Here is an 18,004-nt window from a genome sequence, read left to right on the forward strand (position 1 = left end):
CTTGCTTTGTGGCCCAACATATGATCTGTCCTGGAGAATGTTTTGTGTGCACTTGAGAAGAATGTGTGTTCTGATGCTATTGTATGGAATGTTTGGAATATGTCTGGTAGGCCCATTTGGTCTAAAGTATTATTCAAGTCTGCATGATCTACTAATTGTTGAAAGTGGGTTATGTAGTCCCTACTATAATTATATTACTGTCTGTTTCTCCTTTCAGTTCTGTTAATATTTGCTTTGTATATTTAAGTGTTCCAATGTTGGGTACATACATTTACACTTGTTATATCCTCTTGATAAACTGATCCTTTTATCATTATCAAGTGACCTTCTTTGTCTCTTGTAACAGATTTTGACTGAAAGTCTTATTTTGTGTGATATAGTTATAGCCACCCCCGCACTCTTTTGGTTACCATTTGCATGGAATATCTTTCTCTGTACCTTCACTTTCAGTCTATGTTTTCTTTAAGGCTAAAGTGAGTTTCTTGTATGCAGCATACTGTTGGGTGTTGTATTTTTTGTATCCATTCAGTCACTTTGTGTCTGAAGAATTTAATCCATTTACATTTAAGGTAATTATTGATAGGTAAGGACTTACTATTGCCATTTTGTTAATTGTTTTGACTATTTTGTTGTCCCTTTGTTCCTTTCTTCCAATCTTGCTGTCTTCCTTTTTAATACACTTTAGTGCTATATTTTCTTCCCTCCTTTTTCCCTATTTCTTTTCTGCCAGTGGCAGTGACACTAGAAGGTTGTCAGTCAAGTGCTAAGTGGCATTGAATGCATGGCAACGTGCTAACCTGCAGAATAATAAAGGTAAACAAAACAAAATCCCTACTTCTGCAAATTTAGAAGGTACAAAGAGTTACAGTAAGGGGGTGAGATGAAGCTTACCGGTCAAGGCTTGGAAAACTCTGACCCCTAGGCCAAGTCTAGTACACTATTTGATTTTGTAAATAAAGTTTTACAGAAGCATAGCCACACAAGACCCCCCCATTGGTCTTGTCTGTGACTGGTTTTGTGCTATAACTGGAGAGTTGAATAGCTGCCACAGAAACCAAATGGACTAAAAAGAAAAAAAAAATTACTATTTGGTTCTTTGCAGATAAACTTTACTCATCCCTGCTATAGGTCATCATTTGAGTTTTCTTGTGTTTCTGAAAGGTGAAGCGCACTAACAAATCTTGTATACAAGCTGATCTCAAATGTCAAAGCAAAATTAAACCAGTGTCTTCCATCCTTTGCTAATGGAGACATTAAAAAGAACAATCATATCTTCACACTTTCTGCAACAGATATCAAAAGAAAAATGTTTTGTTTACCTAAAAGTACCTTTCCCCAAACACAATTTTTTCTATGTAAATTGACAAAAAATTATGTACCTGTTTTCTGGGCAGAATCTTCAGGAGTCAAGAAGGCAGAACTACCCTGGAATTCTGTTTCAGAAAGTTTTGGAGATGTGGCATTATTTTGACTGGATGTGTCCTTCCTTAATGGTGTTAGAAGTTTAGCCTAAAATATAGTACCTTTTTTAAGAGTTAACATTCATAATCATTCAAAACAAGTTATCAAAAAATTCCAAGACATTTTCAATATCCTTTTAAGAAGATTAAGATTTACTCCATTTGAAAATAAATGCTAAGACAATAATATCATAGAATCAGAAGAACATTAGATCACATTTCAATTGGTAACTATAAGTCAGTGGTTCTCTCTGTGTGGTCCAGACATGAGCATAAGCAACACCTGGGAACTTGATTCTCAATTCCCACCTACCGCGTATGATCTACCCAATCAGAAACTCTAAGGGCAGGCCTAAATAATCTGTGTCTTAGCAAGCAATCCTGGTCATTCTGATGATCACTAATGTTTAAGAACAACTGCTCTAAATTAGGGTTCAGCAAACTACAGCCCACTTCCTGTTCTTGTAAATAAAGTTTTATTTGAGCACAGTGCAAGCATTCATTTCCATATTGTCTATGGCTGCTTTCTGGCTACAAAGGCAGAATTGAGTAGTTGCCACAGACACTATATGGCTCGCAAAGACTGAAATATTTACTATTTGGTTCTTTACAGAAAAAGTTTGCCAACCCCTGCTCTAAATGATTCTCTTATACTCCAACAAAGAGAAGTGTATTTTGAGTATTTGTAAAAGTCAACAGTGCCCTCACTGAAAATCAGCATAGACTTCTTGTTAGGTGCACAGCTTAAATTTATGGATTCTTGCAGCTGAGGTGTTTCTTTGGTGCTTATTTACCACAAAAGCTGTATTTACTAGAAACTGTTCTTTTGGTCCATTTCTAACTGATAACTCATTTTTTCAGGTTGAACTATTCAACAGATAGTTAAGTACTCACTCTGGCTCACAGGTTTAAGCTACCTCTGTCCTTTCAGAACACGAGAGCCCTTTAGATTCACAGAGGGCAAAATGCCCCAGGCTGACGGAAGAAAGCAGATAGAGCTATGACTGTAGTACCAACTGCATTGTATTTTGGCACAGCAGGCTGGATGCTGTTCATATCTTCAGAATCACAGTAGTCACCCCTTATAAAACTCTTACAGACTTGGTGCTGTACTCTGAAGTCTGTCTACATCTCATTTGCCAAGAAACAAAAACAACTGCTGAGAGAAGTAATTAAGCTAATAAGAAGCAAAATTTGGCTTTGAGTTGGTATGGAGGACACTGATGTCCATATTCTCAATGACTTTGCTATTAAAAAAAAAAAAGACAAGTGAGGGAAAATTGTACCTTTCAGGGTTTGTTCCATATTTATATAAGCCTGAAGGCATTTCAACCACTTGCAAAATAAAGACCTAAATGATAAATTATTAAAAGCTTTGGAAGTAACATGGCAACAAAATGAAAACAAAGGGAAGAAATAAACCAGCAAGGTTACTTTTAAATGTAAATTCAAAAGCACGTACATTTGAGAGAAATCAGAATAGCCCAGATTTTTAGCATCATTCAGAATAAACATCCTTCAGCAACATTTGAAAACAGCAAAAAGAGTTCTAAGTTTTTACCCATGATTCATATTAAATATTTAGAAAGAAGTCTTTGCACTTTCTATTGGCAATGATTTACATACCAGTAAACTACTCATTTGATATTCTCGTGTTCTTGTCAGGTTTTTGGAGAAATAAATGCAGTTTAACCCACAAGGGCATGCAGCAGCCCAGATAAAATCTACTTACTCTGTCTTTCTCATGATCACTGCCACTACTGAGAGGGAAAATTGGCAAGACTAAAATGAAAAAAAAAAAAAGTATACAATGGAACCTTTATGTATGGGACATACAGAAATTCATTTCTACCTCTCCCAATATGTGCCAATGCTAGAAGCCATTTCCACCTCCTATGGCTTGCTCACATGTCTATGCTTAAGGTCTCCTTCTATGTCATCCTCACCACCCCGCATGCACTCTCGGCTCCAAACCTTGTCCCTGAACATCACTTTCACATCCTCACCTCGCCCATGCAGCTGCATCTAACTAAGAATGCTTCCCCTTTTCCTCAGCTCTCCAAATCCTACTTTCCCCCCTAAGGGTCCCACCCTCCTCTTCCTTAGAGATTTTCCTGATGATGACAGCTCACGCCAGACTCCTCTCGTCTGAACTCCTACCACATTTATCTATAACTCATATTTAACAATTGCTGGTTAATCCCATATTCTTCTGTTTTGTGTACGTACACTTTGCCTTTCCGACACAATTACAGCAGGAAAGGAGGGCCCCATGATGATATACCTCTTTGGTGCTCTCTCCCCTCACATACTGAAAAATAAATACTTGCTGATTTACTTACAAAGTGACTTGAAAGGAAACGAGCACCACACTTACTTCTTAAACTGCTTCTGACTCTTTTCTTTTTTCTACTAGAGTACGGTTTTAGGGACTTTCTTTTTTGACTACTGGTCCAAGATAGTTCACTGGTACTAGTACTTGCACCTTGATCACTCTCAGAGAAGAGATGTTTCCTGTAATTAGACTTTTACAAACACAGATGATAAATGAGACCTTTTAAGTGGGTATTAGTGCAATTTATGTACAACTGAACATATGACTACAAAGTTAGACAGAAGAGAGGTTAACTCCTTGAAAACTGAGCTCTCATATCATAAGAAGGCACAGAAGTAAGGAGGGGGAGAAAAAGAAGAAAAGGATTATTTCAATAGTCAATTCTCAACCAAGCTACTATTGTAAAGAGTGACAGAATCCTCTCTAATCAAATATTTGTGACTCAAGAGATGTTAGATAACTGTTCATATCCTGATGCACCTGAGTATTGTACCAACACCATAACTTCAAAATACTAACTCAAATATCAAAAGAAAGTATAAAAATTTTTTTGGCAAAGACATGCTTTTCTACGTCTCAGAAGAACTAAAGCCAAAGAGGAGAGTCATTTCTGTTTAACCCTTAAGGTATTTTGAAATTACGCCTGAGCTAGAAAAAGTTAGAATTTAGGGCAAGTTTAAACTGTTCTGGTGTATTCCTCAACTATATTTTGATATTTATATTTTTCATATCTTTTGGGGTTTTTAAATTAACTTTTATAAATGCTGTGACAAATAAATGTTTATGCTCAATTTTAATATGGAGTTATGGAGCTTGTTTTGATTTTAACAAAACAGCACACTCTACAAGCATACTTCAAAAAGTTCAGCAGACTTCCAGGAAGATCGTAGACTAGAGGTGCCCGAGGTGCATTCCTCCCACAGAAGACTGAAACAGGCCCACTGCTGACAGAGTTGCCGGAGCCATTGTCCAGTCCCAGAACTATCGGCCATTGCAGAGCAGGTCGCTGCAGAGCAGCATTCTCATAGGTGGCCCATTGCTACAGCCACAGACACCACAGTCCTGTGGGAGGCCCCTGCAGCTACCACCACCATAAGGAAACCCCATGGCTGCTGCAAACACTGCAGCTGAACAGGCAGCCGCTACAAGCACCACTGCCACAGACACTGCCATAGCTACCACCACCACCACAAGGGTGGCCTGCCACCACAAAAGCAGCTACCATGACTGCAGCAGCAGCAGCCACTGCAGCTATGCAGGTGGGCTGCTAACCACTGGATTGCACTGACACAAGGATGCTTATCAGTAGAGTCCAGGGAAGGAGGTAAATGAGCACAGAACTATGGCCAGTGTCCCAACCCACAGGGGGAATTACTCTGCTTCCTGCAAAAGTGCACCTGTGGGTGAGAGCTAGGTGAGTAGCCCATGTGACTGCCTTGATCCAGGGAGAGACATACGTGGAACCCCTGGAGAGAACGGAAACCCAGGATACCCAGAGTAAGGGAGGAAATTCCCAGTGCATTTATCAGGATCACAGGACACTAGCTGGGGTGCCCATAAGCCCATCCAATGTCACCCACCCTTCCAAGAACTCGAGATCTCGCCCACGTCCTCAATGACTCAACACAGCATCAATAACCTCAGCTAGGAATCACTAAGTGCCCCAGCACCTCGGCCATGGAGGCACCCACACACAACTCCAACACTGACTATGGCAAAAGTACCCACATGGAGACCACACTACTTTAGTATTGGTTCTGGGCATCTACCCTACTCAATGGTAAATATAAAACACGTATACAGGAAGACGTCTCTCTCCTCAAAGCCTACTCCAGAGTAATAGAAGAAGCAACTGCTCTACTAGATGAGCAGACATCACTGAAGAGATACTAGAAATATAAAAAAACAAGAAAAATGCTTCCACCAAAAGAGTACAATAACTCAAGTTCCAGACCCATAAAGCAGGAAACCCTTGAATCATTGAAAAGGAATTCGGAGTAATGATCTTAAGGAAACTCAATGAGATACAAGAAGACTCAATTAGATGACACAATAAACTGAGCAAAACTATCTGAATATGAAGGAGGAAATTTACTAAGAGATTAATTCTTTAAAAAAAGAATGTAGCAGAAATCATGGAATTGAAGGAGGCATTCAACAAAATAAAAAACATCCAAATCATGGCAGTTCTGGAAGGAGAAGAGAAAGGAAAAGGAATTGAAAACATATTCAACAGAATAATAGCAGAAAACTTCTCAGGCATAAGGAGAGACACAGACCTTCAGATTCAGGAGGCTCAAAGATCTCCAAACCGACTCAATGCAAAAGGGTCCTCTCCGAGACACTTTACAGTCAAATTGGCAAAACTCAAAGACAAAGAAGAAAATCCTAAAAACAGCAAGACAAAGCATCAAGTCATCTGTAAGGGAGTCTGCATCAGACTAACAGCAGACTTCTCAACTGTACTGGCCAGAAAAGAATGGGATGATACATTCAAAATACTAGAAGAAAAAAACTGCCAGCCAAGAATACTACACCAACAAAGGCTGTCCTTCAGAAATGAAGTGTATTTCCCAGGAAAAACTATGGGAGTTTACCACCACATGACCAGCCCTATAGAGAATCCTCAAGGGAGTCCTACATCTGGAATCTAAAAACAAAAAACATTACCATGAATACACATGAAAGAACAAAACTTATGTAGAATAAAGATGCAAATGAGAAACAAACTATATCTTACCACCTCAAAAAAACAACAAACACACAAAAAAGATTTTAAACATCCAAATGAAAATTGATAAAATGCAAGGAGTAAGACAATACCTTTCAATAACAATGCAAAATGTGAATGGATTAAGTTCCCCACTCAAAAGACACAGACTGGCTGAATTAAAAAGCTAGACCCAACTACATGCTGTCTAGAAGAGAACACCTCACCTGTAGATACACAGACTAAGAGTGAAGGGATGGAAAAAGATATACCATGCAAATGGAAATCAAAAACAAGCAGGAGTTGCCATTCTTATATTGGATAAAATAGACTTTAAACCAAAAACTATTAAAAGAGACAAAGAAGGCCATTATATAATGATAAAGGGATCTATACAGCAAGAAGACACATCACAAATATATATGCACCCAACATTGGAATTCCCAGATATATAAAGCAAATACTATTAGACATAAGGAAAGAGACAGACCCAAATACGATAATAGTGGGGATCTGCACACTCCTTTCTCAATGCTAGATATAACATCTAGGCAACAAGTCAACAGAGAAACACAGGATTTAAACCACCCTTTACAACAAATGGACTTGACAGATATCTACAGAACATTTCATCCAACAACCACAAAGTATACATTTTTTTCATCAGCACATGGAACAGTCTCCAGGATAGACCACAAGGTAGTTCACAAATCAAGTCTCAACAAATTTTTTAAAAAATTGAAACCGGAACCAAAGAGAGCTGTTTCTAGAGAGGATTCTGTAAAGCCTGGTGCCCATCTAACAGTTTAGAAAATTTTTATTGGTGGTATTAGAGAAGATACAGAAGAATATAATTTGAGAGACTACTTTGAAAAATATGGCAAGATTGAAACCATAGAAGTTATGGAAGGCAGGCAGAATGGGAAAAAGAGAGGATTTGCTTTTGTATCATTTGATGATCATGATACAGTTGATAAAAGTGTTCAGAAATACCACACTTTTAATGGTCATAATTTTAAAGTGAAAAAAGCTCTTTCTAAACAAGAGATGCAGTCTGCTGGATCACGAAGAGGTTGTGGAGGTGGAGCTGGCAACTTTACAGGTCATGGAGGAAATTTTAGAGGTGGTGGAGGTAATTTTGGCCATGGTGGAAACTTTGGTGGAAGAGGAGGCTATGGTGGTGGAGGTGGTGGCAGCAGAGTTAGTTATGGAGGAGGTGATGGTGGTTATAATGGATTTGGAGGTGAGGGTGGCAACAATGGCAGTGGTCCTGGTTATAGTAGTAGAGGGGGCTATGGTGGTAGTGGACCAGGATATGGAAACCAAGGTGGTGGATATGGTGGTGGTGGTAGAGAATATGATGTTACAATGAAGGAGGAAATTTTGGCAGTGGTTAACTATGGTGGTGGTGGGAACTATAATGATTTTGGAAATTACAGTGGACAACAGCAATCAAATTATGGGCCCATGAAGAGGGGTAGTTTTGGTGGAAGAAGCTCAGGCATTCCCTATGGTGGTGGTTATGGATCTGGTGGTGGATATGGTAGCAGAAGTTTCTAAAACCAGCAGAAAAGGGCTACAGTTCTTAGCAGGAGAGAGCATGAGGAGTTGTTAGGAAAGCTGCAAGTTACTTTGAGACAGTCGTCCCAAATATGTTAGAGGAACTGTAAAAATCTGCCACAGAAAGAATGATGATCCATAGTCAGAAAAGTTACTGCAGCTTAAACAGGAAACCCTTCTTGTTCAGGACTGTCATAGCCACAGTTTGCAAAAAGTGCAGATATTGATTAATGCAATGTAGTGTCAATTAGATGTACATTCCTGAGGTCTTTTATCTGTTGTAGCTTTGTCTTTTTTTCATTACATCAGGTATATTGCCCTGTAAATTGTGGTAGTGGTACCAGGAATAAAAAATTAAGGAATTTTTAACTTTTCAAAAAAAAAAAAAAGAAAAGAAAGAAATTAAAGAGGACACAAAAAGATAGAAAAACATTCCATGCTCTTGGATTAGAAGAATTAACATTGTGAAAATGTCCATACTACCCAAAGCAATCTTCAGATTCAATGCAATCCCCATAAAAATAACAAAGACATTCCTCACGGAAATAGAAAAGACAATTCTAATATTCACATGGAACAACAAAAGACCTGAATAGCCAAAGCAATCCTAGGCCAAAAAATAAATAAATAAATAAAGCCAGAGGCATTACATTACCTGACTTCAAATTATACTACAAAGCTATAGTAACCAAAACAGCATGGTAGTGGCAATAAAAACAGACACTCAGACCAACAGAATAGAAGAGAGAACCCAGAAATCAACCCACATACTTACAGCCAACTGATCTACGACAAGAGGAACCAAGAACACACTGAGGAAAAGACTGCCTCCTCGATAAATGGTGCTGGGAAAACTGGACACCCACATGTAGAAGAATGAAACTAGATCCATACCACTCACCATATTCCAAAATCAACTCAAAATGGATTAAAGACTTTTAAATATAAGACCTGAAACTATAACACTCCTAAAAATACCAAACTGTTTTCCTGAAGAAAACACTTCAGGAAGTACAGTTAGACAGACATTGTAAGACTCCAAAAGCTGAAGCAACAAAGGCAAAAATAAACAAATGGGATTATATCAAACTAAAAACCTTCTGCACAGCAAAGGAAACAATCAACAGAGCAGAAAGACAACTTACAGAATGGAAGAAAATATTTGCAAATTATACATCCGACAAGGGACAAATACCCAGAATATACGAGGAACTCAACTTCCCTATAAAAACAAATAATCTAATTTAAAAATTCAAAGAAGGTAAACAGACATTTTTTAAAGAGGAAGACATGCAAATGGACAACAGGTACATGAAGAAATGCTCAACATCACTAATCATCAAGAAATACAAATCAAAACCACATTAAGATATCATCTCACCCTAGTTAGACTGGCTATTATCAAAAAGACAGTGAATAGCAAATGCTGGTGAGGATGTGGAGAAAAGGGAACTCTTCTAAACTGTTGTTGGGACTGTAAATTAGTGCAGCCATTATGGAAAACAGTATGGAAGTTCCTCAAACAACTACAGATAGAACTGCCATACTATCCAACAATTCCACTACTGGGTATAGACCAAAGGAATGGAAATCATGTCAAAGGGATACCTGCACTCCCATGTTTATCACAGCTCTATTTACAACAGCCAGGAGCTGGAACAAACGTAATTGTCCATCCTCAGACAACTGGGTAAGGAAGATGTGATATGTCTACCTACAATGGAATACTACTCTGCCATAAAAAAGAATGAAATCTTGCCATTTGCAGCAACATGGATGAACTTGGAGCAAATCATGTTAAGGGAAATAAGCCATGTACAGAAAGAAAAATATCACATGTCCTCAAAGTGGGAGCTAAAAAATAAACAAATAAAAGAAAGAAACAACAAGCACAATAATACATTGAACTTTCAAAAAGAGAGAACAGAACTGAGGTTACCAGAGGTGGGAAAGGATGAGGAAGAGGGGGAGGGTAAGGGAAGAATTGGTAAAGGGCCACAAAAAAATGATTACATTGCATAATGTTGAATATACTAATTATCCTGATCTGAGCATCGCATATTGCACACAGGTATTGATATTCAACTCTGTACCCCAAAGATATGTGCGATCAATTATCTTTTTAAAAAATAAACTGTTAAAAGCTTTAAAAAAATAGGTCATGGAAAGATTCATATTACCTTTCAATTCTATTTTTCCACAAACTTTTCGAAGTACCCTAGTATTTGAGCTCTATCTGTTGGGAGTGTCCAGGGGGCCCAGTCCCCGGGCCATCCTTCCTGTCTACGGGCTCTACCATTCAGCTGGTGACACTCATTTCAGGCCAGGAAGAATTCTTATGAATCTAAACATATGTCTCACAGTCTTCTCAAATAGGGCACACGTCAGCCAGAGAACACAACCCCTGCCCGGAATCAGCAGAATCGGCTCCTGAGGCCACCCCTTGGTTGGGACTGGACCGATTCCACCCATGTTCATGACAGCATGACCCATACATTTAAGGTGGGTGATGGTTAGTGATCTAGTTATCAAGTCAATTCATTTTTTGAAGACCTAGTTACTCCTCTTTTAAAATGTTTAGCAGGTCAACATCTTGTAGAGAAGATCATTTTCTTTCTCTTTAATTGACAAATCAAAATTGTATATATTGACAGTGCACAACATGTTTTGATATATTATGCACTGTGAAATGGCTAAATCAAACTAATTAATGCATACATTACCTCACATACTTTTCGTTGTTTTTTTTTTTTTGTGGTGAGAACAACTAAAATCTACTCTCTTAGCAATTTTAAAGTATACAGATGCTGTGATTAATTGTAGTCACCATGACGTACAATAGATCTTCCTCTTATCTAACTGAAATTTTGTGTCTCTGACCGACATTTCTCCAGTCCCCCACCTCTAGCCTCTGGGAACCACTTTACTCTCTGTTTCTATGAGTTCAACTTTTTTACACTCCACATATACTTGAGATCATGCAGTATTTGTCTTTCTGTGCTTGACTTATTTCACTTAAAATAATGTCTTCCAGATTCATCCATGTTGTGGCAAATTACAGAATTTCTTTTTAAGCCTAGATAGTATTCTACTGTATATACACCTCATTTTCTTTATCCATTCATCTGTTGATGGACACTTAGGTTGATTAGAGAAGATAATTTCTAAAAGGAACTTGGTGAGCCAGGCCTATTTGCCATCTTATTCTTTACTTAAGAAAAAAAAAAAAAAAAAAAAAAGGTTGGGGGGAACCCGCACATTTGTTCTGGAGTTCTTCAGCTCAGTGTCTTGTAAAGAGCAAGCACCACTTTATTTAATGCATCCAATTAAAAACATTATGTAGCAAGGTTTTCCTAGTTTCTTTGCTTTTATATAGATAGGTGTTGAAAGTTATTTACAAAAACAAAAGTATCTAGATCAATAGTTCTTAAACTTGGCTGCACAACAGATTCACCAGGAGGGGGTGTTAAAAAAAATCCCAATGGCTGGGCATCACCCTGAATCAATGAAGTCAGAATGCCTGGGGAAGGGACCAGATTTCAGTAGTTTCTCCAGCTCCCTAGGTGATGCCAATTTGTGGCTGGGGCAGCAGAAGGGAAGAACCGCTGCTAGGAGAAAGCCAGAATGAGCCTTAACTTGTTTGTAGGAAGGTCATGATCTCGATTTTCGAGAAACTTTTCACTGAATGTTCGTTACAGAGGTTTTGTTTAATGCACTGGTGCTTCCCATAGCAAGAGCCACCAGTGGTGGCACATTGGACAGGTGCCATTTGGTGCACACAGACACAAAAACATGTCATTTAACAACACTGACTCAGAGTGAAACATTTCTTTTCAGTTCTTTAACATGCCTGATGCTATCTATCCAGGATGAGTCTCAGGTCCTAGTCGGTTTCTAACACTCTTCTTCAACTTAATAATCTTTCTTTTTTTTTAAAAAAAGTGACTAATATTTAGGCTCAACATGTAATCTAAGATTTTTAATAAAGAGTTTTAAAAAGGGGAGAGACTGTGTTATTTATTTATCTCTCTGGCTGTGAGTTACAATGCTGGCTGCCCAGGGCGGGGTCCATCCAATGTCACCACTTTGGGCCACAATAAGAGAGAGTACCCGTCATTTCTCCTCTAAAGGGAGCAGGCTCTTTACAAAGTTAGATGAGAGCTTTCTACAGAAGCAAAAAATCGGCTGAAGGAGTCCATCTTTAAATTTTCCATTATTTATTTGCCATCAAATAAGATGTAACGTGAAATGTACGTTCTGCTGAATTTATTCATTGGGGTCATTGATCTGTCCTTCTAAATAGATGATCCTGAATATGGCAGATTTACACCTTTTCCTAGTTTATAGTTAATAATAAGGCCTATTGTATGTAGTAAATAAAAAAATTAAATATCAAGTAAAAGTGTAGTTCAATAGGATAACATTGTTTTCTTCAATTGCTTTTGGGGCTTACCTATTATTTGTTACAAGGAATGCTGATTTTCCATTTGAAAGTGAAATAATTCCTTTGAAAGTAAGTTTAAGATGAAATTTAATTAAGAAAATACAGATAATAAAGAGTAGAGCTGTGCCAAATTTTGAAGATGGTATACAAATAACAGATTTGGCAAGTACTGCTTCAAAAAAATAAAAGTTACTACATTACCAATGTCTTTATCTCTGGCTTTTTGTCACCCTTGAAAGCAGAATCTGCCCTAAAACAAAATACATCAAATTAGTGGAGCAGGTACAACCACGGCCTTCCACCTTCCCTCATTTCTCAGCCCTTCTTCATGCCCCCTTTGTCTGATCACAAACCCAGTGCGCAGGAAGTATTCCATTTTGCAGACAAATTTCTTATTTTGCAATCTATCTCCATAGATTCTTTGGCAGACAGCAACCATTTATTTAAAACAGAAACCTTCGTGGTGGGATCAGCAAGGAACCAGCCGGCCAGGACAACGCTGGACAGCTGCGATTCGCCAGCCTGGCTCTACCTTAGAACCATCCAGGGGGCTTTAAACAAAGGCTTGTGACTAGCTTGTGTTTTCTTTCAAATAGGCTTTACACTTATGTCTATAAACCATTTTTAGTTATTTTTTATGCCATAGAAGGTCATTTATTTTCTTACATATCGGTACATTTGTTGAAAAACCTAATCTTTCTCCACTGAATTGTCTTTGCATTTTTGCCATAGATTGGACAAATATATGCACCGTCCATCTATCTGCAGGTCTATTTCTGGACTTCATGGTCTGTTTTGTTTGTCTGTCTATCCTTATGTCAATACTACACTGTTTTGATTAATGTAGCTTTACAGTAAATCTTGAAAGCAAGTAGTGTCCTATTTTGTGTTTCTTATTGAAATTTGTTTGGGCTATTGCAGGTCCTTTAAATTTCCACATGGAAATTAAAAATAGCTTGCCACTCAAAAAAAAAAAACAAAAAACAAACAAACAAACAAAAACCTGCTGGGACTTGAATCAGGGACTATATTGACCATAGATCAACTTGGGAAGAATTGCTATGCTAACACTGAGTCTCCCATCCTATGAGCACAGTATGCCTCCATTTATTTAGATCTTCCTTAATTTCTCTCAGCAATGTCCTGTAGTTTTCAGGAGAGGAGGTAGAGGAAGGGTCTTAATCTTTTGTCGAATTAACCCCTAAATATGTCATATTTTTAATACTATTATAAAGAGCATTGATTTTTATTTCAATTTGTGATTGTTAACATACAGAAAGAAAATTAATTTTTGTGTATTGATCTTGTGCCCTTTAATTTCAGATTCAGTGTTTTGCTGCAGAAAAATACATTGCCAAAAATACTCGTGACTCTAGAGGGATAATGAATAGCAGAGGTCTGCAGGTCAGGGGGACTTGCCGACACTGCTCAAGCTGTTCTGCAGACAACTTCACACAGTGCTCTCTCCGTGTGCGTGCATGCATGTGCATGTGCGTGCATGCATGTTCATGTGCGTGTGCGTGCATGCATGTGCGTGTGCATGTTGCGGAGCAGGGGGCAGCTGCAAGAAAGGGGGAAAGTTCACATTAACAATGATCTACATGGTTTATCAGTTTTAAAATCACTTACCTAGATTCCTCATCCAGTGTAGGAGTCTGAATTATATCTAATGATTTTTGTAAATCTGAAGAGTCCTCATGTTTTGAAGTAACTTCTAATGAAAACAAAAAATATTAAACATCTCAAGTAAACCTGTAAATATATTACTCAAGTCTTACTGATGAGAGGTGAAAAATATCTGACCTTGCTGTGTATCATCCAGTTTTAATTTTTCAGGTAAACTATCAACTGTATTTGTTTCCTGCAGAAAAAAAAAATTATTATGATACCTTTGAAGCCTGCTTTTGAAAGTCTTTTGTAACCACTTTGCATCTTGTAAGAAAAGCACAGCCACTGAATACTAAGATACCAGTCTCTTTATTCATTAATAAATAAATTTGTTGGCTCCAGATGACTGTTAGCTATTTTAAAATAACTCATATCCACCCTCAGGAAAGCATTTGCCACTCACAAAGACAATCACAGAGTGTGTCACGGGTACTAAGAAAAACACCAGAGGAAGACTTACAAAATGCCTTCAACAGCATCAGTACTGTTGGGATAGATGCACAGCTTCCCATGGAGACTACATAAAAGGTGACAATTTATCTGGAGGAATTATCTCTGATATGTTTCTTTTTAAAAAGAATCATGACACCATATGACACTTCCGTGTATGGTATTCATGCCGTCAAGCACAAGAAAAAGAAGAATGGACTAAAAACCTACACATGGCACGCAGGGCAACAGGTGCTCTATGTACATTTTTTTGTCATCCTAGGGGGGGCCACACCTGTGATTAGCTGTTACATCCATTTTATGCTTAAGAAGCCTCAGGCTCATCGATGTTAAGTACTTTGACCAAGTTCCTATGTAAACCACATCTGAGTCCAAACATTAGCCTCCTTTCCCTACATCTCAGTCTCCAGGTCCCGAGTGAGGGAATGAGGCAGAGGCCAGCCAGGTCACGCATTCCCTGGGAATGCCAAGTTGCGAAAAAAGAGAATCCATAAACATAGCAGGCAAAAATAATTTAAAGGAGGGGTGGTTGAAAAATCAACAGAAGATTGGCCAGGAGAAAATGGTCTACAGACTAGGAGAGGCGGCTCCCACCTGTCAGCACCTCAGTGGACACAGTTCAGAACCTTGACCCCGGCTCCCTGTACTCACGGGCGGCTCAGACTGGTCATTCAAGAGAGTTATGAAGGAGTGGTCATCTGTGGCACTCAAGTCCTCTGCCAGGAGGGTGGATTCTTCTGCCTGCTCTATATACAGTAAGAAAAGAACATTTAAAGTGCTAATAACCACGTGCAATGCTGGCACGCTCTCCATCGCTCTTCATGGGACACATACTGCTGGTACGTTGCCTTCTTTCAGTAAGAGCTGGTACTTAGTCCTACCTCAGACCTTAGATCAGCAATCTGTGGGCACTGGGAAAGACAGCCTTGGGACATAACTCAAAAGAGATGTATAATTGACTGCAGGGTTGGCTGTGTGGGGAGGCAGGACCTTTCCTGTCCTCATCTCCTGCCAGCCACACCATCTGTCTTCCTTTGTCATTTCCACCTGACCCACAAGAAACACTTTATCAGGTGTGGGAAATGATGCAAACCTATTAGCAGCTCTTCTTTGTCTGGAGCTAAGATGGATAACTTATGAATCTAACATGATCACAGGTTTCTAGTGACCTTTTCTGAGTAAGGTTTCATCAGTGCTTTTATAGGGAATTCGAAGTGAGAACATATCTCCCAACATACCTCTTTCTCTTTCACGACTACTAGGAATCTTAGTGTCTTCCTTCTCAAACTTACTGGAATGTTCTGGGGAGATTTTCATCTGGTCAGGCAACATCTGAAATGCAAGCCAAGTGACTATTAAAAGCAGTAATCCTTAAAAAACAGTTTAATGGAAAACTTAAAGCTTAGAACACAGCACACTGATAAATTAAAGTTAGAGTTCAGCTTGTCCTCTCTAAAAGATCGTTTCACTGTTTCCAGCTTCTCCATCCCTGCCTCCCTCCAGCCCCAGCTCCGGCTGGCCACCGCCCTGCTCCTGACCACGCTGCCCTGGTGTCTCCACGACCTCTCTCTCTCTGGCCCAAGTCCAACCCCACTGGTAACTTCCGACCCCTGCGCCGCGCAGGGACTGAGTCTGTCTCAGGACGGATCTGCAGGTGAGTTCCCCACAGCACGATCCTCCACCCACCTGGTCCTCACAGGAGCTGCGGCTTCGTCACATGCACACCCCAACTCACCCCCAGGACATTTTATTCATTTTGCGAAATGTGGAAACATAGAATATTTTGGTATTTTTCATTAGTAAAGGCAAACCTGTTGTGCAGGTCAATCCCATACAATATGACAGAGGAGGTTTTTTTTTTAATTAGGTGATTGATTCACCTTTACTTCTCATCCTCACCCACGACATGGCTTCTCAGAGTCTTTGAAAACTAAATTTGTGGAGCACCTTACTACATATAAACACCTTCATATACAATTCAAACCAAAAGGAAGCTGGCCTAAGACTTCCTCCCTCTGTGACCCCAAGTTCAGCTCCCTAGTAGCCATGACCAAGTATTTTATATGTCCTCTTTACACAAGTTTCTTTGCCCTGCCTGCCATATGTAATAGAGTAAGGCCTCTTCTTGTATAAAAGTAGGAAACATTACGGTCAGAGAGATGGAGACCACAGCAATCTAGAAGAGGCACAGACCATTTCCACAAGGTGAGACCAGTATATAAAACTGTGGAAAACTCCCTAAGAAACCCCTTTCCTGAAGATCCCCCCTAAGTCCAGGAGGAGCTCAGAGAGGAGGAGACAAGAAGCCCACAGCGAGTATCCTCAGAACTCCAGGAAGAATGTGGGAGGGACGTGACGCCGTCCTAGAACAGCTCTTGACTGTCACATCAGATGGAATAAAGCACTTCAAGGCACAAAGAGGCTCTGTATCCTACATAGTTAACGACACATGAAAAGGAAGAAGTGGGACTAGAACCCAGAACCCTCAACACTTTTACACGGTATGCAAGAGACCAAGTCTTCCGCTCGATCAGATGTTCACATCAAAACCCAATGAGGACATTTAAGAGACATAAAACATACTAAAACATTTACAAATAATCAGAAGAATGAAACCTGCCACCTGTTTATCCTCTCCTAAAGCTTGAATGGAAGCATGTGATATGTCGAATTGCAGATCAAAATGGATTTCGATTTTTGTCACTTCTTTGCTACTGATAATAATAGGCTTCTTCAGGTAAATGATAAATGTCTTCATTTTCTCAGTTTCTAACAAAAAAAAACACAGTATATCAATGCGTATCAACATACTGAAAGGTTTTATCTTGAAATTTTATATTTTTAAATAACTGCATTGGGATACTTGTCAACAGTCCAGATTTTTCTATGATTAAAAGTTGAAAAGAAATTATATTAAATTACTTAGAAATTATTTTTATTAGATACACACATGTGCATCTAGTGGTTAATCGTAACCACTTAAGTGGTTGATCTAGCAAAAATAGGAAGTAGTTTTCCCTAGAGGCAAAGAAATGAAGATAGTTTTGTCTTTTGCAATTCAGTTTTTTAAGAGCATTTTGTTTTTACAAAGCTATCATCCACAACTGGTATTTTACTTCCAAATATACTAAGCATAACATTCATTCAATCTCTCTGAAATCCTACTTATTTCTAAAATTCGAAATAAAATTCACTGTTCCCAATATACAAAATGAAATAATCCACCTCCGCTTCAATAGACTCCTCTTAAAGAGGAGAAGTGGAAACCTCTTAGAAATCTACATCTCAGACAATAGCTTCCTTGAGGGTTTCCTACCAGGAGATCAGCTCTTTACAGACAAATGATAATTAAGAAGAGAAAATGCTTAGATCAAATT

At 38.8% G+C, this 18,004-nt stretch overlaps 1 protein-coding gene across 1 annotated transcript in view; it reads right to left on the reverse strand.

Annotated features, from left to right (window-relative positions):
• The window catches only part of SYCP2L (synaptonemal complex protein 2 like), a 77,480-nt gene that overhangs the window by 38,661 nt on the left and 20,815 nt on the right, over positions 1-18,004 (reverse strand). The window contains exons 14-19 of the mRNA XM_063098206.1: positions 17,251-17,396; positions 15,866-15,959; positions 15,279-15,373; positions 3,838-3,985; positions 3,193-3,242; positions 1,380-1,509 (exon numbers count right to left, since the gene is read on the reverse strand). Coding sequence (XP_062954276.1) covers positions 1,380-1,509; positions 3,193-3,242; positions 3,838-3,985; positions 15,279-15,373; positions 15,866-15,959; positions 17,251-17,396 — 663 coding nt within the window. The remainder of the gene's footprint in view (positions 1-1,379; positions 1,510-3,192; positions 3,243-3,837; positions 3,986-15,278; positions 15,374-15,865; positions 15,960-17,250; positions 17,397-18,004) is intronic.

This window comes from Cynocephalus volans, chromosome 5 (genome assembly GCF_027409185.1).
Source record: "Cynocephalus volans isolate mCynVol1 chromosome 5, mCynVol1.pri, whole genome shotgun sequence".
NCBI classification, from domain to species: domain Eukaryota; kingdom Metazoa; phylum Chordata; class Mammalia; order Dermoptera; family Cynocephalidae; genus Cynocephalus; species Cynocephalus volans.